General features: G+C 48.5%; 9 protein-coding genes across 9 annotated transcripts; 5 read left to right on the forward strand and 4 right to left on the reverse strand.

Annotated features, from left to right (window-relative positions):
- Nucleotides 1-12: 12 nt before the first annotated feature.
- PV09_07738 (uncharacterized protein) lies at nucleotides 13-1,457 on the reverse strand (the record flags this gene model as incomplete). The annotated part of the gene is made up of 1 exon (XM_016361547.1): nucleotides 13-1,457. A coding segment is annotated over one exon (1,141 nt), but the record flags the coding sequence as incomplete, so codon positions are not given.
- Nucleotides 1,458-2,559: 1,102 nt separating this feature from the next.
- PV09_07739 (uncharacterized protein) lies at nucleotides 2,560-4,340 on the forward strand. The gene is made up of 3 exons (XM_016361548.1): nucleotides 2,560-3,654; nucleotides 3,762-3,983; nucleotides 4,033-4,340. Exons 1-3 carry the CDS (start codon nucleotides 3,493-3,495, stop codon nucleotides 4,189-4,191), a joined length of 543 nt encoding a protein of 180 aa, XP_016210627.1. The 5' UTR covers nucleotides 2,560-3,492; the 3' UTR covers nucleotides 4,192-4,340.
- Nucleotides 4,341-5,185: 845 nt separating this feature from the next.
- Nucleotides 5,186-6,753, forward strand: PV09_07740 (uncharacterized protein). The gene is made up of 2 exons (XM_016361549.1): nucleotides 5,186-6,282; nucleotides 6,333-6,753. Exons 1-2 carry the CDS (start codon nucleotides 5,507-5,509, stop codon nucleotides 6,337-6,339), a joined length of 783 nt encoding a protein of 260 aa, XP_016210628.1. The 5' UTR covers nucleotides 5,186-5,506; the 3' UTR covers nucleotides 6,340-6,753.
- A 254-nt stretch (nucleotides 6,754-7,007) lies between these two features.
- Nucleotides 7,008-7,853, forward strand: PV09_07741 (uncharacterized protein; the record flags this gene model as incomplete). The annotated part of the gene is made up of 1 exon (XM_016361550.1): nucleotides 7,008-7,853. The coding sequence occupies one exon, from the start codon at nucleotides 7,008-7,010 to the stop codon at nucleotides 7,851-7,853; it is 846 nt and encodes a 281-aa protein (XP_016210629.1).
- Nucleotides 7,854-9,300: 1,447 nt separating this feature from the next.
- Nucleotides 9,301-10,739, forward strand: PV09_07742 (uncharacterized protein). The gene has a single exon (XM_016361551.1). It carries the CDS (start codon nucleotides 9,403-9,405, stop codon nucleotides 10,690-10,692), a length of 1,290 nt encoding a protein of 429 aa, XP_016210630.1. The 5' UTR covers nucleotides 9,301-9,402; the 3' UTR covers nucleotides 10,693-10,739.
- Nucleotides 10,740-10,930: 191 nt separating this feature from the next.
- On the reverse strand, nucleotides 10,931-12,220 carry PV09_07743 (uncharacterized protein; the record flags this gene model as incomplete). The annotated part of the gene is made up of 2 exons (XM_016361552.1): nucleotides 10,931-11,787; nucleotides 11,854-12,220. The coding sequence occupies 2 exons, from the start codon at nucleotides 12,218-12,220 to the stop codon at nucleotides 10,931-10,933; spliced, it is 1,224 nt and encodes a 407-aa protein (XP_016210631.1).
- A 495-nt stretch (nucleotides 12,221-12,715) lies between these two features.
- PV09_07744 (uncharacterized protein) lies at nucleotides 12,716-14,196 on the reverse strand (the record flags this gene model as incomplete). Its single annotated transcript, XM_016361553.1, has 2 exons — nucleotides 12,716-13,559; nucleotides 13,610-14,196. 2 exons carry the CDS (start codon nucleotides 14,194-14,196, stop codon nucleotides 12,716-12,718), a joined length of 1,431 nt encoding a protein of 476 aa, XP_016210632.1.
- Nucleotides 14,197-15,485: 1,289 nt separating this feature from the next.
- PV09_07745 (uncharacterized protein) lies at nucleotides 15,486-18,150 on the forward strand. Its single transcript, XM_016361554.1, has 3 exons — nucleotides 15,486-16,351; nucleotides 16,412-16,679; nucleotides 16,737-18,150. The coding sequence occupies exons 1-3, from the start codon at nucleotides 15,737-15,739 to the stop codon at nucleotides 17,303-17,305; spliced, it is 1,452 nt and encodes a 483-aa protein (XP_016210633.1). The 5' UTR covers nucleotides 15,486-15,736; the 3' UTR covers nucleotides 17,306-18,150.
- Nucleotides 18,006-19,927, reverse strand: PV09_07746 (uncharacterized protein). The gene is made up of 4 exons (XM_016361555.1): nucleotides 19,253-19,927; nucleotides 19,011-19,200; nucleotides 18,682-18,954; nucleotides 18,006-18,626 (listed from the first exon to the last, which is right to left on the reverse strand). Exons 1-4 carry the CDS (start codon nucleotides 19,372-19,374, stop codon nucleotides 18,162-18,164), a joined length of 1,050 nt encoding a protein of 349 aa, XP_016210634.1. The 5' UTR covers nucleotides 19,375-19,927; the 3' UTR covers nucleotides 18,006-18,161.
- Between the last annotated feature and the right edge of the window lie 109 nt (nucleotides 19,928-20,036).

Genomic DNA, 20,036 nt, shown 5'->3' on the forward strand with positions numbered 1-20,036 from the left:
GTTTTTGTGTTTGTTTTCAACTACATTTTTCTAACCTTCCCTCATGCCGGTATGTTAGCAGGCTCTTTCTCTACTAGAAAGCCCGTGTTCATTCAATTTAATCGTTGACGAGGGCCAAGTTTCATCTCAATCGAATACCGTTTGTTCGAGAAACCCTTATCGTCGTTGTGTTTTTGGAGAACAATTAAACATAATGCAACCTTTTGATGAGATTCAAGTGTCTCCGTCTGACTGTGTCTTGCTGGCACATCAGGTTACAAGATCATCATCGGACTTCTCTCTCGCTGGAAACATCAAATCTTCGTTCTTCTCGTGCTCACTCCACCTTTATCAAAAGCTTTCCCTTGGCGTGCCCGCGGAGGCCAACTTCGTACGCCTCAAGGGCGTCCTCGAATCTCCACGACCCGCCAACGTACGTTTTCATGATTCCGCCATCTACTAAATCCGCGATTCTCTTCAGCTTCTCCGCGTCGACGAACGACGCTGCTTGTCTATAACTCCGATCAACTCCGCCAGCCCAAACCGGCGTGACCATGTTCCTTAGCATCTGCCACACGGTCACCAGCACTCCAGTGAGCGAGTAGGAAGTGAACTTGGGCCCAACGGTTGCGTAATGATGCAGAGGCCCTGATTTAAGCAGCAGAGGTGACGAACACCAAAGATCCTGCGATCCGTGGCAGTCTACAATAGCATCGAAGAGATCATGCCGTCCGCGAAGGCCTTTGTAAAACTCTACAAGCGACTGACCGTCCGGCCTTGCGTCATATTCCACAGTCTCATCGCAGCCAAGGTTCATAGCGAGTGCCGAACTTGACGTTGAGCACACGCCGACGACCCGCCCATTCGGTCCCACTTTGCTCCTGACGAGCTGCGTCACAAAGGAGCCAACGCCGCCGCACGGCGCGTTGACGAGGACGCTTTGGGCTTCTGTTATATCTGCCATATCGACGACATCAAGCGCTGTCGCGGCGGAAATGGCCAGTCCGGCTGCCTCGTCCATTGCTGCCCTCCCTGGTTTCTTCGCAATGCTGTCCACGTCGACGACGAGATACTCTGCGAGCGCTCCGGATCCTTTGAGATGCGTTGCCACTGGGATCGTTCCAAAAACAGCGGAGCCTATGGGAAACGATCTCTCGTCAGTCAGATCTGCTGGAGCTGTGGCGACGTCGTCTCCAGCGGCAACGACCGTTCCAGAGAAGTCGGTTTCAGCAGTCGCCGGAAATTTTCGAAAGAACCTGGGAACCAGATTCATCATGATAAGGGAGCCCGGATGCAAAGCAACGTGGGATACCCTGATCAAGACGGATCTTGCAGTCGGCAGAGCTGGCATTGCCGCCTCCGCTTGGAACTCGAGGACATCCTTCGGTAGTCCTGCAGAAGTGAAAGTCCAAGCACGCATCGATTTCGGCAAGGTCATGGCCTCCATCTCGGGCGCTGGGGCAACCCTTCGAGCCATGTCCCCCATGGAAATGCGCGCAAAAACATGCACGAGTTACACTAGGAGAAACATTTTTTTCTTATCATCTTGTCGACGAGCTTGGCAAGAGGAATGAGGATACGAGACCAAGACATGGGAAGAAATTGCCAAGCAAGATAGCGAGCAGCCAAGATCTGCCTCGTTCAACGTCAGGTCTGGAATGATATGTTTGCTTTGCCATCATCTGTTGGCTTACCTCTTTGCATATTTGATATATCTTAGTTCCTCGCTATCGATCTCTTCTATTCATACTCGCTGGCCCTCTTCTTCCCATGAAAACTTCCATGTCGATTAAATACTTTCATTTATCCTAGCAATCTCTCGACAGCCCAGCTTTCAGAGTATCCTCATCCACTCCACGGGATTTAAGTATTTTTTTTAAATCAAAACTTTGTATGACTTTGTAAATTCGATGCGTTTTGTATCTAATCAGCTGATGGCTTCAATAGGAATAAATAAACGAAGTCACACAGAGTGATCAGGGTAATTTGACAGTTGATGTTGCTGGATGCTCCAGATTGAGGACACTGTCATGGCGATGAGCTGATTCCGGACCAGCTGCCACTCGAAGGCCGTGGCCAGACATTCGAATTTGCCTTTAGGTTACTGGGTCTGTCACCTTAATCACATGGTCGTCTCCAACCGTCGAAAGTTTCGACACTTAGAGTGAGGTCTGTTACCTGCAAAGACATCGTCGTCTTCGCGCTACGACTCCGATATTGCACGTTTCCTCGTGCTGTTGCAGCCGTCCGAGAAGAGGCATCACCAGCTGACCTACAAACTTGCTGACGACGAAGAATGGACGGACGACAAACAACGGGTTTGGAGAATGTAATTAAGGCTCTATCCTGTTATGAAAACGAACAATTGGGATTGAGTCGGGAAGGACGGACCCGAGTGTTTCCTGAGAACGTCGCTCCTTAGATGCCAGATTATCAGACCTGAGATAAGCCGATGACGTAGGACACGCCGGCGAGGTACGAACTCTGACCCCTGGATTTTTTTTTTTGGTTCTGCGACATCTGGGCCTGGCTAGAGTGGCTGAGATCATGGCCGCGAGGCCCCCAACGGTGGCAGGCGTTGGATTTTCCCAGCCACCCCGCACACACATGGGTGTCAATGCTGTCGAGGTATCTCGACTGGGACGTGACTAATTGTTTTCCTGCACTATGGTTGTACAGTTGGAGCGTCCACTGCGCTGAACGAATGTCCGGCGGATCAGTTCACACATGCACTCGGTCACTTCGGTCAGGTCCACCGAAGATGCTCTGGGATGTTCGAAGTCGGGCGCGAATGCGCACGTCTTTCCTGTCCTTAGCGAGCAAACAGAGAGGTGCAACAAACGCGGATCGCACCAAGCCGAAACCAAAATAGCAGCGCAGGCTCCCTGACAGCGACGTGAGACGGCGGGCTAGATGGACTCGAGTTTCTACATTGCACCCTTCGTCCACATCGAGGGCGCGGGGTTCGCGTCAGGCGAGAACTGATTAGATTGTGACGCGGAGATGATCAAGGGGATTATCCACCAGCGTTAGGCACAATGTTTTGGGCGAAGCAGACCGCCGATTTGGCCTGGGTTTTGTGAGACGCAAGCTGCAACTAAGCCCTGCCATACGCTGCGCTGAGAGCTGCCGAGGTCAGGTCTACGACCGCACAAAAGCAAAGACGGGCAAAACATGAAACGTGAACTTCAACGTCTCACATGAGCACCCTTAGTTTGGAAATGATTACAGGCGTCAACTGCCGTTTCGAAAACACACGTTACACATACGCGGTGTTTTTCTTGGCCTTAGCGTCTTTACAGCTTTGACAGCCAGAGCGAAGGTGTATATAAGGAGCGCTGCCAAGAGATACCAAGAGTTCTTCACAGCACATTCGTTTGTTTGTCACATCCGTTCGATTCTCTACTCTCCTTTGGCTACTGGTTAGCTCCACCGACAGATTCATTCGCATTGGTCATTTGCCGTTTTCACTCGCTGGTCGATTCATTCTTGCACAAAATCACTTCCTCAACCATGCATTTCACCAAGTCCATCGTTGCTGCTTCGGCTTGCATTTCTGCGGCATTTGCTGCCACGCATCAAATCCAGGTTGGCACCAACGGCCAGAGGGTTTTCGATCCTCCCACTGTCAACGCCGCCGTTGGTGACACGGTCCAGTTCATCTGGGTCGCCGGTGTATGTTTATTCCTTTCTCTTGGCTCTCACAACGTTCCCGGCTCCCTTGTCTCACCCTTTCTTTTTCTTGCTTTGCTTTTGCCCCAATACTGACCATGTGCAATTAGAACCACACTGTCACCTCAGGAGGAGGAAGCAGCTCAGCTGCCTGCCAACCCAGCGGCAAATTTAATTCAGGATTCCTCATCGGCACCGCCGGCAAGACCACCGGCCAACCGACATTTTCGTTGACAGTGAAGGACACCAACCCAATCACATTCTACTGCGCCCAAAACCAGAATGACCATTGCCAGGCGAGCATGGTCGGTGCTATCAACCCCTCGACTGACGTGAGTGCTTCCCTGAACGTCCACACCTTCGTTTCTAACCTACGACCAGGACAACAATCCAAACTCGTTGGTTCAGCTGCAACGGGCTGCTTCCCAGACTAAGATCAGCGGAGTTGCTCAGGGCGTAACTGGTGGTACTGTCGGCACTGGCAATGTGCAGAAGAACAAGAGAGAGCTTGTTCCATCCCGCCTCTTCAAGCTTGATTGAAGAGTATAAACTAGTGTTAAACGAATTTTCAGCATCTCTGCCCATGATGAGAAGCGAAAAGAGAGATCCGATAGCACTTGTGTAGTATACATATGGTTCTAGTCCTCTGAAGCCAAACAATGACAGGATACGGTTGTTTGCAAAACGAATCACTTTCCAGCCTTGATCGATTTTTTTTTGCGCCATAAAACGGCAAATTCGCCTCTCAATTTGGGTGCTGAAATGGAAATGGAGATCGAGTATGATCATTTCCATGCATCGGCAGCTAGAGAGGTTTAGCATTGGCTGGTGAGAATTTCGTGATTTTCTGCTGACGATGTTTTTTTTTTTTTTTTGGCAATTATTTCGCGGGGGTAAATTCAAGCAATAATCTCATTCGCCCAGCTCGACGATTTGATCCTGTTCGTGATAAGATATCCAGTGCATCTTATCCGATATGTACGAGCGCGAGACGGTCTCCGGGACCTGTCGCTTCTACCTTCTACTTACAACGAGTTTTGAAGAACGAGACGATCTTTCAGATTCGAGCCCTGCGATGTGAGCAGCGCATTTCCTCGTCAGCACGCCTTCGTACGGACCAGCAACTCGAAGACTACCCAAAGAACTCGTCACGCCTTGGAACGCCACCGGGCAATTGGACTGAACAGACATGAAGAGCAGTGGACGTGTTTCTGCATGTGCAAAGCGTCCGCTTGGAGTGCAGATGATGTGGAGGCATCCACGAAATCGGTGGTCGGTGGTTCTCACGGCAAGCGAAGAAGCTTGTGATATTACCGGCAGTTTCTTCACGACGTGGCCAGAAAAGACGACAGAGTGGACAGATTCGCCGTCTATTTTCGGCAGTCGCGATGTTTGGGATGGCGCGGAAGCTTAGGTCAGACCCTGATCGAGGGTCGCTTTCCGTATTTGGATGGTGCGAGCAGGGTCAGGCTGGCAGGGCGGAGCGTCCAATTATTTTTTGAGAGCAGAAGCCCGTGTTGAGAGCAACTGGTAAAAAGAATGTCAATGCCCAGACATCTTTCGTCGCGCTTGATGACCAGCACATGAGTGAGGCGTACTTGATCGTCCTACCGCTCCCTCGATCAAATCCAACTTTTGTTTTGCGCTTCCAATCTCTCCGTGGAGCAGATCGCCTCTTGCCGTCTTGACCTTGTTCAAAGTTACACACCGAGTAAGCTTCAGCAGCACACCTACGGTCGGATTTGGTGTCCGGGATTACACAAACTTTCGGACACCTTTACAGCCTCGAGACTAGAGAGTGCAAAATACACATTTTCGTGCCGTTTAAACATTGTCTTCCGCCCACGCATACACGATGGACCGCGTCTCTCCACTTCAACTTCCGCGAATAGATCGCTCCCGCTCGCCTTCCCCAATGCGCGATCCTCGAACCCTCTATATCGCCTATGGCATCAACTTGCATGCAGAGTCCATGAAGAAGATCTGCCCCGGCGCTGAAGTAGTGGGCATTGCCCGTCTCCGTCACTGGCGCTTTCAGATCTCTTCCAATGGGACTGCCAACATTGTCGAGGCTCCTCCCGCGCCCTTCAGTCCCGATACTGCTAAGTGGCTAGGACCCCTTGGTGGCGACCTGAGACAGGATAAAGACCGAGTATACGGCGTGGTGTACAGGCTTGAGAGAGACGACGAGGTTGCGCTGGAGAAGGAGATGGCCGAGGAAGGAAGGGGCTACGAGAAAGAGCTTTTGACTGCGGAATTTTGGGGTAGGTGGCAAGATACCAATGGGGAGTGGAAGCCTGCAGATCTTCGTCACGGACGCATCCAGAAGATAAGGGCGATTGTGTACGTCGACCGTAAGAACACAACTGAGGCGAAGTCCGCCGCCAACGCGGAGTACTTGCGCAAGCTGAACGCTGGAATCAAAGATGCAGTTGCGCAGGGCATTCCCAAGGGGTATTTCGAGGAGTATGTGAGGCCGTTCCTGGCCATGGACGAGGAGGAAAAGGCGCTGAGCTTGGCAATTCAGGACGCGATGAAAAAGGGGGTTGACGTTAGGAGGCTTCTAGAAAAGGTGGAAATGGAGATGGCTACCACAAATACGAGTGGAGACGAAGCTTCGCCGCAGGCTAGGCAAGTAATCTTTACAGCATCTCAGGATCGCCGTACTAATTGATTGGCAGTCTTTAAGGACGAAGTAGCTGTGCAGCAAAAGTTGCTCTTCTCAATTAGGCACTTTAATACTGGTGATCCGCGATTGATGGCTCAAGTGTGCTCTCAATTTGTGTTGAAGCCAGTGGTCGACGGATCAACGAAGAGTATCAAGGCCAGTGGTTTTGAATTGCGTCAATCTACTGGAGTCGGACTATCTTAACGAATTCTCCTCAAACATGGACATCGTAGTCCAAGATAGCACACAATAATCTCTGTCGTTATTTGTAGTGAGATTCGTGAATGTCGCTTTTTCACCTCGAATCGTTGCACATGTATGCAAGCAGGAAACGATAAACTAGCTGTGAGAATTTATTCTGCACATCGCAGTTTGGCTCAACACGACCCTTGCTCCGTTCGATCTAGACTTTCGCTACCCCTCAGCTGAGTGACGTATTCTGTTCTTACGTTGTACAGGAGAATCTACATGGAATGCATAAAAGAACGCAAGTCGACGGCTCTTTATGATTAATTTACTTAGCGCACGAGAAATATAATTCGTCTTTACACGATCCATCGGCTATCAATCTGCTCAGGAGGCTGCTGATATGAGTATGATTGTGCACTAGAATACTCTAAATTCATCACCAATGTCACTAATACAGCCTTGCGACCATTAGATTTGGACGGACCTTTTGCCTTGGAAAATGGCAGTTGGCCTGCTTGATCTCCCCAACGAGCTGCTCGGCCACATATGCAGTTACGCCATGATGTACCAACATGGCCTCCGCAACGAAGCAAATATCCCTTTAAGATGCTTGATCTCAGACCATCTGTCGAACAAGCTTCGCATCCTGCTTCGGCCGATGCGCTCATGCCGTCGACTCTACACGATCGCGCGCCAACAGTTCCTAGAAGTGAACGTGGTAGCGCTCGATCTCAACAACCTCCGCATGAGCGCGTGTCGTCTCGAACACCAACCAACCGTCGGCCAGATCTTGTACACGGGCAATCCGGATCCGCTCCTCGCACGCTTGGTGCACGTGCAGGTGACGATCCCACTCCTCGACGCCCCCTTGCAGAAGACTGTGGCCATGGAGGCTGCAAACCTTATGGAGCTGGTCACCCTGTGCAGGACGCTGAAGTCACTGCACGTGATCTTGAAGGTCGACAGCTGGAGGTCTCAGGGGACGGACGAGGATCGACATGGTTCGTCGCAACGGCAAGTCGGCCATGTCGACAGGAGGTTTAAAAAACATGCGCTGGCAATTCTGGGAATCTTGCGTGACCTTCCTGTTCGCATTGCTACAGTTGCATTTCAAGAGTGGATCTTTGATGCCTCTGTGCTCGACGCGAGGTATCTGGAGCCCGAATCTGTTGTGGACGTCTTGTTTGATCCACAACCTCTCTACGGCGGCGACACAAGCTGCTTGCGTCAGACAGTGAGAATTGCGACCGCCCCAAAACTTTTGGACATGCCTGAGCGGCGGATAAAGCTATCATGGGGTGCTTCGGATGATGTAGCCAAAGACTTTCTTGCTCAACGAACATGAGGTCTCACTTCATGAATTAGTTGCACAAGGAGTTGTACGTCTGCTTTTTTATACGTCCTTACCCTTCATCTGTAAAACGACAAACTGCATATCCACCCCTCTAATGCACGAAGTACCTTGTTCCATAATCTCTTCTTGTTTGTAGATTCAACGGGCCCTTCTCCTTTTCTACAAGATGTGTTTCCCATACCCTTGTGACCATTTACCTCATCACTTCGTATTTCGAGGTCAAAACACGGTTTCACGGCTATCAAACTCAGGTTTCAGGGGGTTTCCATTCTCCCAGAGGAATAAACAGAAGGCACGTGATCTCGTGTAGCCTTCAGCGCAGGTTTTTTTTTTTTTTTTTTGAGGATGCAGCGTTTATTAAGAGACAAATAAGATGTGCGAGGCGATTAATTTGGTGTGCCACTGCTTCAATGGAGAACACTGCACAAATCACGTAGCATTGGCCCCTGTGTTTCGATCAACCTCCGCTTCTAGCACTCTGTAACCAGTGAAAGTAGACGATTGTGTACCAAACTTGAAAGGCATGCAGAATGCAGGCAGCCACTATATACCTGTAAAAGCGGGCGTCTTTTCTATTTGAAATGATGTTACAGCGGACAACGCAGGCGAATTGGTCCTAAAATCTTCGTTTAGTGGCTTTCGCGTGCTCACGTGGGTTCTGCCGTCGACGAATGCAGTGATCTGTTCATATTACACAGAGACGGCAAGTGCTTGACGTCGTCTGTGAACGTATGTTCAAGTATTCCACTATGCCTCGTATTGATATAATGCTCTTCCAAGCCTCTTCCTAACACATAGCACGCTTTTTGCCACTGCGCAATGCTGCGTACTTGCCAGTCTTCGTACAAGAACTGAATCGTCATTGTCGCATACGTGCATGAAGACAAACAATGGTACTTCGTTGAAGATTAAAAGCAGAGCAGACGTCTGAAGCCAGCGTTAATGTGGCTGTGGCATCAATCAAAGTACTGCAGACATCAGCGAACAATGCAACTTCGAACTAACTGAGTGCCACGCTTTTTTCCCCCTCTCTGCTAGTTCTATGCATCAGGAGCGAGTCGAGCTCCAAGATGAGGTCCATGGTCTATTACTGTCGAGATGACGGGCTCGCACTTATATGAATGCGATTTCGCTACGGTTTGACAATGCTTCACCTAATTGACTGCATCTCGCTGAACTTACGCTTTCACGCGTTTTGCTTTGGGGCCGTTCAATAATTTCTTTGCAATCGTCAACACAACATCAGAATCAAGAACTATGGTTCAGCTGGGAATGCTCTGTAGCATTTCCGACAATTATGTATAAATTGCATCTCAGCTCATCTTTGTTTGGTAAATTCTACGTTGGCAATGAAATACCTGGTCACCGATGCTCACCTTGCGGCTTAGAATAGCACGTCTTTTGATGTGCGAGCCTTTGGGCCGAGGCATCACTGCGTCCATTTCTCTATCACCCCGCGACTCTGTTTCGATGACGAGTTCGACATTTTGAATCTTCAAAATCTTCCAAGGTCTTTCTCTGAACATATTTTCATCCGATCATGCCTTTGAAACCAACCAACCACTCTGAGTACCAGCGCGACATCTATGGGGCTTTTGCGCCGCCGATCCAATCCACGTGCCCCGAGAAACTCCAAGAACAGGCGAAAAAGGTCTTGACCCCAGAGGCCTGGGACTACATTGACGGTTCGGCGGCTCTTGGTGTTACTCAGAAAGCTAATCGGGAGGCCTTCGACAAATACCCGCTCATCCCTCGAATGCTGCGTGATGTCACCCAACGTAGTACGCGAGTTACGCTTTTTGGCAAAGAATACGACAGCCCGATTCTTGCGGCTCCCATTGGCGTCCAGGAAATTGCGCATCGCGACGCCGAGATTGCAACCGCTAAAGCTTGCGAGGCACAGAATGTTCCCATGATCCTGTCGTCAGCGGCGACGAGAACAATCGAGCAGATCGGCAAGGCGAATGGCAACGGCGAGAGGTGGTACCAGCTCTACTGGCCTAAGTCAGACCATATCACGATATCGCTGTTAAACAGGGCCAAAGCTGCTGGATTCACAACCCTAGTTGTCACTCTTGACACCTTCGTTCTCGGCTGGCGCCCCCGCGACTTGGATCGCTCGTACCTACCGTTTTTGTACCAGGGCCAAGGAATTCAAATCGGCCTCTCAGATCCTGCATTCAACAAAGACTTCGAGGCTTTGCCGCCTCCTTCGGCAAAGGACTTGAAAGATCTCCTGAGCAGAGCTGGGAAGTCGCCCTTGCTCATGGCTAAACTCATCGCGAAATCCAAATCCCTCCGAAAGAGCAGGGCCTGGCTTGCCGAAATGAATTCAGGCACGTTTAAATCATGGGATCAGCTGTCGCTACTGCGGAAGCATTGGGACGGGCCCATTGTACTGAAAGGCATCCAGAGTATTCATGACGCACGTCTTGCCATTGAGCATGGCATGGACGGCATCATTGTTTCGAACCACGGCGGCCGCCAATTGAGCGGCGCAATTTCAAGTCTTGATTGCCTCGCGAACATCTGTTCTGATCCATCAATAACTTCGAAACTTACCATTTTGTTCGACAGTGGTATCCGCACGGCTAGTGACATTGTCAAAGCGATGGCATTGGGGGCAAACGCTGTCCTCTTAGGGAGGCCTTACGTCTATGGACTTGCTGTCAATGGACAAAATGGTGTCGAGGAAGTCTTCAAATGCTTGAAAGCAGAGTTGGAAATCACCATGGGGCAACTGGGGATTAGCGAGCTCTCTAGGGAGCAGCTGAACGGTGTCCTAGCGTCTACAGACAGGTACTTGGGTGTGGAGAAATCGAAATTGTAATTATTTTATTGAACTTGTAGTACAATCAAAAGCAAGTTCCATGTCCTTCAGTCTTTTTACTCTTTTGCTTTTTATTTTTATTTTTGAGTTTTTTTTGTTGTGGGGGGGGGGGGGGTGTTCGGAGCTTTCTCATAGGAGTACATTTGGTAGCTTTGTAGGTTTTGAGAATTGCTACAACCGAGTATTAACAGATCTATTAGAAGCTGGTTAGAATTGGCATAAAATGAAGGCAACCATCTTACTTCGAAATCGTAATCATCGGCAAAACTGTAGCGACAAAATCCTCCATGTCTTGTGCAAAATCCACTGGCCGTTCCAAAGCTGCAAAATGGCCCCCTTTGGTGTGCTGACGGTGCCAAACCATGTTACCTGTTTTTGCCGCCAGAACCTTTGGCGTAGGAATCAACTCATATGGAAACCATGAAAATCCGAAGGGCTTGTCTATGTAACCTCCCCATCTACTTTTTGCACCACTTTCGTGATCTTCGGGTTCCTTCCGCCCCCATCTCTCTCGATAAGGGTAGATGCACCTTGGAAAGGTCTCAGTGAACCAGTACAAGGATATTGCTTCCAAAATGGTATCAAGAGAAGGATCCTCATCTGTCCATTCTAAGAACTTCTCGCCTATCCAGGACAGCAATGAAAGTGGGTTTGCAGCCAGCGCGAAACCTATGGTCGCCGGTCGTGTGCCGTGCTCCATCGCATAAGCAGTGCCGTATGGGGACCATTCCTTCCTCCGCTGCAGCGCTTCTTTCTCAGCATTGTTAATCTTATCGAACGGCATATTTTGGTAGTCCGCAGGACAGAAGTTTAAGTGAACAGCTTTGCATGACTCATAGCCAGTGGCTAGGATCCGAGTGACACCGCTCCCAATGTCGCCTCCCTGGGCAACATAGCCACTTCCAAATCCCAACATTTTCATCAGCTTGTCCATGATCCGAGCAATGTCTTTTGATGTGAATGTCTTGTCTAAAGGTGGACCGGAACTCAACGTATAACCAACGAGAGATGGAACCACTATGTGATAGGGCAGACTCGAAGCAGGATATTTTTTTCTGATAACATCCATCATTGGCAAAAATTCCAAAAATGAACCTGTAGGCGGGATGAATTAGTTGAGCTATGCTGTGAGTTTAAGAATCGGGATCGGTACGAACTGACCAGGCCAACCATGAAAGAATGCGATCGGTACGGCATCATTCTTCTTCGAGAACAGTGCAGCGAAATGAATCTGAAACGTATCTCCATTGTCGTCCACGATTTCGGCCTTGAAGTTCGGAAAACTATTGATATGCTTCTCGCAGTTCCGCCAATCGAACTGGTTAAGCCAATACTCTTTCGCTTCACCAAGCCATTTTCGAGTTACTCCGTAACGACGATCTTCTTGCTGATTCTCGTAGGTTGCGGAAGCAAGAGGCGTCAGCTTCAGTAATTGTTTAAAGTCAATAATTTGCTGCTCAGGAATGTGCAGTTCGAATGGCTTGATAGATGCCAGCGAACCTCCTGGTAGCGTTCCATACTCGTTCATCTTGAGTTTAAGCTTAAAATTGCCAGATTAATCACTTCTGGAGTATGGACCAAATTCCTGCAAGTTTCAAGATTCAGAACCCTAGATTTGTGTACTCTGACGACACGGGCCCAGTTGTCCAGTGATTTTGCTTGAAAGGCTAAATAAATGTTAGGCGCAATTTACAGGATGATCCAACTCTTATCTTGATCGTCAATTTCGACATTCGCCGGGACTTCTTAGTTCGCACCCTATCTGTACGGATAAAGAGCTTATTGAGAATTAGTTTATGTATTCAGGCCAAAACGAAGCTTTTCAGTCCGTTTGATCTGCGTGCTATGGACTAGTTGCGCATCTCCTCAATTGAATCCTTGCCACCCGAGGTAACTGAATTGCGGTCGTCACGTGTTTCCACTTTAAAAGTCGTAAGTAAGTCAACATTGAAAGAAGTTGGCTGATCTGAGTCTAGTTCATGTTATCACAGCTCTTAAGAAAAGCTCTGATATATTCTCCGCTTCATGTCCGCCTTAATCCAATAGTATGAAGCAGCCTCCGTTTCAGTTCATTCGCCATAGCTTTCCTTGTTTCAACCGTTCTTCCCATTGCATCTTGGTTCTCGAAAGCTCTTCTGAGCAAGAAATTCATGCATTCTGTTAGCGTTCCCCATGTAGCCGCTTTGAAGATTCGAGGTTTGTCGACAGGTTCACCAGCTGAATTTCTGCTAGAGTCTAAGAGTTCGCAGCTTATGTCGTCAGCCATCCCTTGCAGTTGTGCATATCCCAACTCGACTCGATACTCTCCCTTTTTCAATTGCTCATTGCGAATGGCTTGCGCCTTCCTAATGGACTCTGCATTGTGAGTTGCCAGCAAGAGACTATATTGAGTAGAGAGATCTGTGGAAGATCCGCTGGGTGGTGGCAGCGTGGCGTTCCACTTTCTTTTGAGAAGTGCTTCAACGATCCCGTCGTATTGTTCATTTGTTTCTTCCCATGATTGCAAGACCGCAGATCTCGGCTCGTGGCTCAGGTATGCACCCCGAACAAGTTTGATTCCCGGTATAAAGCCTTCTTTCTCCGCAGTTTCAAGCAAATATGCGATTCGTCTTGGTGTAGACTTGAGGTAGCACTGATATGTGTTATACATGAATGGTTTGTCTTTGTTGTATTTTCTCATCAGATCAATTGTCCACGAGTCAATTCCGCTGTTAACGCCTGTTGACTCTTCTTCCGCGCCTGGTAAAAAGAACGTGCCTTTCGCCTTTGCAGCATCGCACAGCTCGTATATGCATCTTTTCATGGCTTCCGTAGGTGGCTGATTCTTCTGCAGCAAATGCAATGACTGTCGACCAAGTCCTGACCATCTGCGAGAGTCAAAAAGGGTTCAATCTCCTAACTCATCTGAGGCACTTACTTCAAGCCAATGAAGTCGCCAGGTCTGGCCATTTCTATCGTTTCCAGCATACCTTTCCGAAAAGTTTCGATTTCCCTCGTTGTTTCTTCAGGGGTGGGGACTTCACCTTCAAGAACTTCAAGCGCGTACTCTAATATAGTTCCAGAGTAGCCCATGTGCTTCAATTCATCAACAGTACTTTGTACCTCTCGTTTGTTTTCTCCAGCGCAAAATTGGGCGTAGAATGTTTGCTTGAAAACCCAGCTTAGGAGTGGGTTCCTCTCAGGATTCATGAAGATGGAGTTCGATTTCAGCATCTGCCGTAACATCGCGAAGCAGGCCTTGAGCAACATTGGAGAAGATGACATGGATGTGATCATGTAAGTTCGGACTACCGAGCTTGTTGGTAGCAATGCTAAGCTGAGTTTATTCGAATGTGAGAGTCTCCGGGTCGATATTGGGATTGCAGAATCAGAGGCTCTTGCGGCGATGGTATTCTTCGGGCCGCTGGAATGTACTCGGCGTTGTTGCTGGATCCTGCATGTTGTCGACTGAGCAAAATCTCTTTTGAGAATGTTTATTTGCCGAAATATGCTTCGTGATTTCATGATGCTGGAAACTGCTTCTATGCGAATGAAGTAACGAGAGAGACCAAAAAGGCTGGGAATCAACAGACAGGCAGATAGGCACTGTAGAGGACAAGCAGATTAAGGATGGATGGTTAAGGAGACATTAAGGTATCAGTCGGACATTGCGCTCAGCTCCGATTTACTTTTTATATGCTGTTCTCCCCATCCTGTCATCTAGGCCATTTGACCAAAGTCCCGTGCCCTTCTCCACTTGTGTTGGCGGGTCAGATAAGTTGAATGGCAAGTTACCGGCCCGCTTATCAACGGATGCACTAAGACCCAGCTCAGGATTGTCATGCATGATATTTCTTTACTGGTTACACTCCGATATCGCCACTGTGCTGCTCAGAAATGTTCTTAACGATAATATAATTTAAATATGAAGTTAGGTTATATACTGAAATATGGAAACTTACCGTTCCGAGCCGATGCTAGCCGCTGACCCCATCTGAAGTTCATTAGGCTCTGGTAAGAAAGGCCAATTTGCTATGCATTCTCTAGTATAGAACATAGTAAGTTTGTGTCCTACAAGTTAGCCAGCAGCATATCAGCGAAGTTGAGTGATACCAAGAAGCCGAGTCGCCAATAAGTCAAGCTGTGAAGAATTGCACGTGAGTTATGGCCTAAGTTATTCGAGATCTGCGGAGCCGCTTTCCTATCCGGGAGTTCGGAGCTAGCTCTCGAGGGAAGGGCTCATCTTTGCAAGAGCCACAACTTAGAAACAGGCAATACTGAGCATAACTTGTATGAGCCAAGGGTTGCATATTAAACATGCCATACATGTACTCTATCCTAATAAGACTCCCTAGTCGTTAGTACCAGCAGTCGCAAAGGATATTCTACCGTCAATGCGTGTTGCTGTCTCATAACACATGCACTTATGTATCCACACAGACTAGTCCCCCAGTTACCAATATTGCAATCAAGCACATTGCGATCTTAACACATGCTATCAGGATCTTGTTAACGTGCATACTTTTCTTGTATTCGCCGTTATCCAAGAGAAAAACAATGGGAGCATTTCCTAAAAATGTCGCGATAAGGTCTGTAGCAGCGATAAATAGAGGCCCACACGTTGCCTAGAGCTGAACCGTTGGCCAAGGTCTTGATATCTGGACTGCTTCGATAGAAGAACCAGCGCTTGTACTTGTCATGATCCTTGGCGGAATGTTGGAGTAGAATCCTCACCCATGCGTATGACGTCATGCACCGACTGTATCAGGGCTGTGTGGTGACGCGACCTCGATGTTTGTTAGAACCAATCGTTACCTACTCTCTGTGTTCAGCAAAGATGAAGAAGCGCTCGACTTACTTCTAAAGAATAGGACTCTTTCATCTTGAACACTCTCCCTGGCTAAGCAACCTTCCATTTCAAAACCCTATTCCCAAGACGGCATAAAATTACGGGTCCTTTGCCTCACAAAAACGTAAACATTCGTCACTAGTTTAAGCTCTAACTGACGTCAAGCGTGCCAAAGCTAAGCTACCGCGACGATATCCCCAAGAACTTACTCCCAAAATGGCCTTGCTCGCGCTGAAGGCATTGAGCATTGGCTCTGAGAAGATCCCGGACAAAGCATTTCACACTCTATCTTATTTCAGGCCTGAAGGCGAGGAAACCCCAATAAAATTCGGTCGTTCCAAATCGAAATCGGACAAAAAGAAGAAGAAGAAGGACGCTGGGAAGAAGATGCACGACAACAGTGACAGCCGTAGCAATGATGAAGACGTTCGATCGCAGGCAAATAGCAGAAAGAAAGAAAAAAGTGAAGACTACTCGGCGTCTGAATCTGGAAATGACACAGAAGAGTCATCAAGGAGAAGGCTTTCACAGCGGCCAACGCGGCGGAATCGTCGTTACACAAGCAGTCAGCATTTGGACCGTGGTTATGATTCGGACGGAATGACGCGAGACCAATATCAGCAGTCACGCGGAATTCCTCCATCGTGGGAACCCGGGACCGGTCCATATTTTCCACCGCCACCTGTCCAGGCATACGAAGACTACCCAAATGAGCGGCTTGAATCAGATAGACGATTCACTGGAAATGACGCGAGCTACATGAAAAAGGATATATATGATCGTGACTCAGAATTATCAACGCAAAATTCTGGGCTGTACTCAAACCGACAAGTGAGTTTCACAGATAAACGTTGATAAGAGAAGAAGAATACCATGATTGACTCCATACAGACCGCTGCTCCGCCTTATCAATCCAATTTATCTTCAGTGGAGACTGAACACCCTCGTCCTAATACGGAGAGGTTGGGTAATCAGTACTACATGGCGTCTTCTTTTGCACCGTCGCCTCAAAATCAGCCTCAAGGGAGCTGGGAGCCAAGGCGTAATTCTATAAACCCTGGCTATACACCACACGCTGGTTACGCTGAGAATTTCACAAGTGGGCACCAACCGCCTCAGCAGCAACAATATCACATGCCAGATGCTCAGTCATATCAAGGTGCGTGATTAATCTGGCAAACTCAATGTTATTAAACAGGATACTGACGTGCTCTAGCTCCGTACAATATGTCCGCTGGGCCAAACGGTTATGCCACAGGCGGCGCCTATCCGACCTACGTTCCTCCCCAGGACAACTGGACCCCTTCACGATCACCTTCAAGAGATAGTCATCGCCGTGGTCACCGCGACCGCAGATCTAGAAGCGACCGAAACATTCATGACGAAGAACGCTCAAGATCCAGATCAATTGACAGCTCTCGAGATCATTCAAGGGACCGTAATCGACATCGAGATGATGACCGTCGCAAAGAAAGAAGGCGCAGCCGCTCGATAGCAGCACAGGCTAAGGATGCTCTGAAGAGCAATCGCGATGTTGCTTCTTCAGCCCTTGGCGTTGTCGCCGGCGGTTTAATCGGCAACCAAGTCGGTCGTGGCAACCGTTTCGGAACCCTCGCAGGCGCAGTACTTGGCGGCTTTGGTGCCAACTTGTGGGAGAAACAGCATGCTGATAAGAAGGAGAAGCGTGAAAGACGAGGACACGATGGCCAAGTTTCCAGGTACCGTTCGCATGAAGTGTCCCGTGGTCGTCGTTATTACGATGATCACGGTTATGAATCTGACTGATTTATTCGTCTGCCCTCTGCCTGATTGGTTGATGTTGATGGTAGCATTGGAGATGCTACGTGTACTAATTTTTGGTGTAAAATAGAGAGGCTCGGGATAGTTACGACAACCGCAAACTGCATCAACGAGACCGAGACAGAAAGCCCAAAACAACATCAGGCAGCGAAGGATATCCTATTCAGGATTCACGGCCACTATCAGTTCTTGCAGATCACGAACTTAAAGCTTTATATCGAGAACGATCCCGCCATCCATATGCACGGTGTAGCCAACAACGACGAGCTTCACCCCACGTACATTTTGCAACGCCGGAAGTCGGAGAATATGTCAAGACTGCCTCAGCAGCATGTACAGAGAAGGATCTCACCTTCTGCTCAGATCGTGCTAAAGGGCAATACTGCATGCGCAATGCGTCAACGCAGACTGTTTCGTGGGAGCAGTCGAGTTATGATGCACGATCGTATAAGCAGAGCAGCAGAGACCACGTTGAACAATTGAACAGAGACATCTCAAGCACGAAGAAATCTTCCAAGAAAGCGAAAGGGAGTAAAAAGGTGTCCCGAAAAGGCGTTTGGGACGGGACGACCGTGGAAGAGGTATTCATGGAGATAACAGGGGTGACAATCGGGAACAAGGAGATGATGAAATCGAGTTGGAAGAATTAGGACTGCTCACTACTCAGATATAAGGTGCGTTTCGTGGAATAGTCGTCTTCATTGCATAGCTATGGAAGTTGAATAACGAAAGCGACGGCCGTGAAAATTACCTCAATTGTAGATCTTGAACGAATGACACGACTTCGTAGAATGAGGGCTCTACACTTTGGATGCCTCCCAATATTTTCTGTCTCATCCTATCAAAAATCCTGCAGTTTCACAAGCACCTTCTTTGAACCAGCTTTGCCGGTCTGCTGATATCCCCAAGCTTCAATGACACTGGTAAAGCCAGTATTGCCAATGAGCTCGTATTCTGCAGGTTGCACCATACCAGTCTTGAGCATGTGAAACATGAGGGGAATCAGTTTGGTGATAGTATTATTCAGTTCAGCAGCATCAGGACGACCAATGGAGCCAAGCTTAACGGAACTGATGCGTGCACCGTTAAAATCAGATGGCTCGAAAGGTGTCCAGTCATTAGTTGTTGAAAAGAACTTTTCACCCTCAACATTCTCGTAAAAGGCCTTGACGAAGTCATGGTTAGAGGCTACTGCATCGAAGATTCGTATCAATTTGCCACCGGTGGTAGAGTAGAGAAGCTTAAGCAGTTCTGTTTCGGGTTTCTTGTAGTCAAGAGTTTCGCTTGCGCCGAGGGACCTAAGCATCTTCATAAGGTGTCAGTCTAGCTCTCAATCACACATAGCTTGTTAGGTCTCTTACTTCGGAAGACTTTGGAGAGCAGGTAACAACTACTTTGTACCCCAAAGCCTTGAGCAGCTGAAGGGCAAATTTACCGACACTGCTGGAGCCGCCAAGGACGAGAGCCCATTCCTCACCAGCATGTGGAAGTTCCTGAAGACTCCTAGGGATGGGGATGTTCAAACCGTCAAAGACACCAAGACACGCAGTGTAGAATCCGACCCCAACCGTCGCCGCTTCGGCCATGGAGATATTATCAGGCTTTGGAGTTGTAAGGGCGGCATCCATAAGAAACTAGACAAAAAGTGCGTCAGGGAAAGAATACAGAACGTGATTCTAATTGAATTTACGTATTCTTGAGCGGTGCCATACGCTTTGTCGCCAAGCCTTGTACAGCCCAGCACCGCATCACCAACTTTAAGAGGTCCAGTAGGTCCTTGAGCTTTCTGTCCTGCTTTGACGACCACGCCGGAAGCGTCACACCCAAGAACCAGTGGCCAACTGAGCACAAGGATACCTGAAGACGCCATATACGAATCTCTGTGTAATTGTTTCAGCAACAGCGTGCAGCCGAATGGTGTGATCATCTTACACTGGGTTGATCGCCGTGTAGATGGATTGGACGAGTATTTGATCGTCTCCAGGTACTGGTATCTCGAAGTCGTCAACAACGGTAGCCTCGCTACCCATTTCTTTGACAATAACGGCCTTCATAATGAGGTACTTGACAAAGACAGTGCGATATAGGTTAAGAGTCTGTTGAGATTGCGAGTTGTAGGGGATACTCAGGATTGACCCTTTGCTCAGATTTCTCAAGGACTTTTCGGTCTATTATAACAAACCCAGATTGCATAATTAGTGCAGATTTGGCCACACATCTATCAGGTTCCGACTCTTAGGTGCTGGTCCTCAAAGGTCCAGAATGTGACTATCCTCGTCGACAGCCTCGTATATGCCGCTCTTTAGTTAACTTTGCGGTGACCCCTCAAAATAAGCCAATGAGCTCCTATTTCAGTCTGGATAAGCCATGCTAATCCCTTGAGGTTGCTGCATCAGCAGAAAGCCGGATTGGTAGATAATTGTGCCTCGATGACCCCTCGGCTTACAAATATCCACAAAGGGGACAGCAATAGTAACAGTGGAAAGCTCAGCTATGATATTCAGGCAGAAAGATTGTTCGCGATACATGACGTCAGCAGTTAGCGTAGTGCCATTCAGTAAAAGCTTTACCAATGGTCGTGTCTGTCGATCTGATTTTAGAGTTGCGGAAAGCAGCTCGGCGCGAGCGCAAGTCCGAAGCAGCGCACCGAAGCAAGCTTCGTAAGGCTGCAAGGCCACACACCATACCAAGGTAGAATCTCGGGCTTCCTTGCAAA

Source organism: Verruconis gallopava (assembly GCF_000836295.1).
Source record: "Verruconis gallopava strain CBS 43764 unplaced genomic scaffold supercont1.32, whole genome shotgun sequence".
Classification (NCBI taxonomy): Eukaryota; Fungi; Ascomycota; class Dothideomycetes; order Venturiales; family Sympoventuriaceae; genus Verruconis; species Verruconis gallopava.

What these genes read in the sequence shown, in the direction of transcription:
- PV09_07739 (XM_016361548.1), top strand. Translation starts at nt 3,493, where the DNA reads ATGCATTTCACCAAGTCCATCGTTGCTGCTTCGGCTTGCATTTCTGCG. An exon ending in AGTTCATCTGGGTCGCCGGT is followed by an intron (nt 3,655 to 3,761) that starts GTATGTTTATTC and finishes ATGTGCAATTAG; the next exon opens with AACCACACTGTCACCTCAGG. An exon ending in CTATCAACCCCTCGACTGAC is followed by an intron (nt 3,984 to 4,032) that starts GTGAGTGCTTCC and finishes ACCTACGACCAG; the next exon opens with GACAACAATCCAAACTCGTT.
- PV09_07740 (XM_016361549.1), top strand. Translation starts at nt 5,507, where the DNA reads ATGGACCGCGTCTCTCCACTTCAACTTCCGCGAATAGATCGCTCCCGC.
- PV09_07742 (XM_016361551.1), top strand. Translation starts at nt 9,403, where the DNA reads ATGCCTTTGAAACCAACCAACCACTCTGAGTACCAGCGCGACATCTAT.
- PV09_07745 (XM_016361554.1), top strand. Translation starts at nt 15,737, where the DNA reads ATGGCCTTGCTCGCGCTGAAGGCATTGAGCATTGGCTCTGAGAAGATC. An exon ending in GGCTGTACTCAAACCGACAA is followed by an intron (nt 16,352 to 16,411) that starts GTGAGTTTCACA and finishes GACTCCATACAG; the next exon opens with ACCGCTGCTCCGCCTTATCA. An exon ending in AGATGCTCAGTCATATCAAG is followed by an intron (nt 16,680 to 16,736) that starts GTGCGTGATTAA and finishes GACGTGCTCTAG; the next exon opens with CTCCGTACAATATGTCCGCT.
- PV09_07746 (XM_016361555.1), bottom strand. Translation starts at nt 19,374, where the DNA reads ATGAAGGCCGTTATTGTCAAAGAAATGGGTAGCGAGGCTACCGTTGTT. An exon ending in ATGGCACCGCTCAAGAATAC is followed by an intron (nt 18,955 to 19,010) that starts GTAAATTCAATT and finishes CTTTTTGTCTAG; the next exon opens with TTTCTTATGGATGCCGCCCT. An exon ending in GCTCTCCAAAGTCTTCCGAA is followed by an intron (nt 18,627 to 18,681) that starts GTAAGAGACCTA and finishes CACCTTATGAAG; the next exon opens with ATGCTTAGGTCCCTCGGCGC.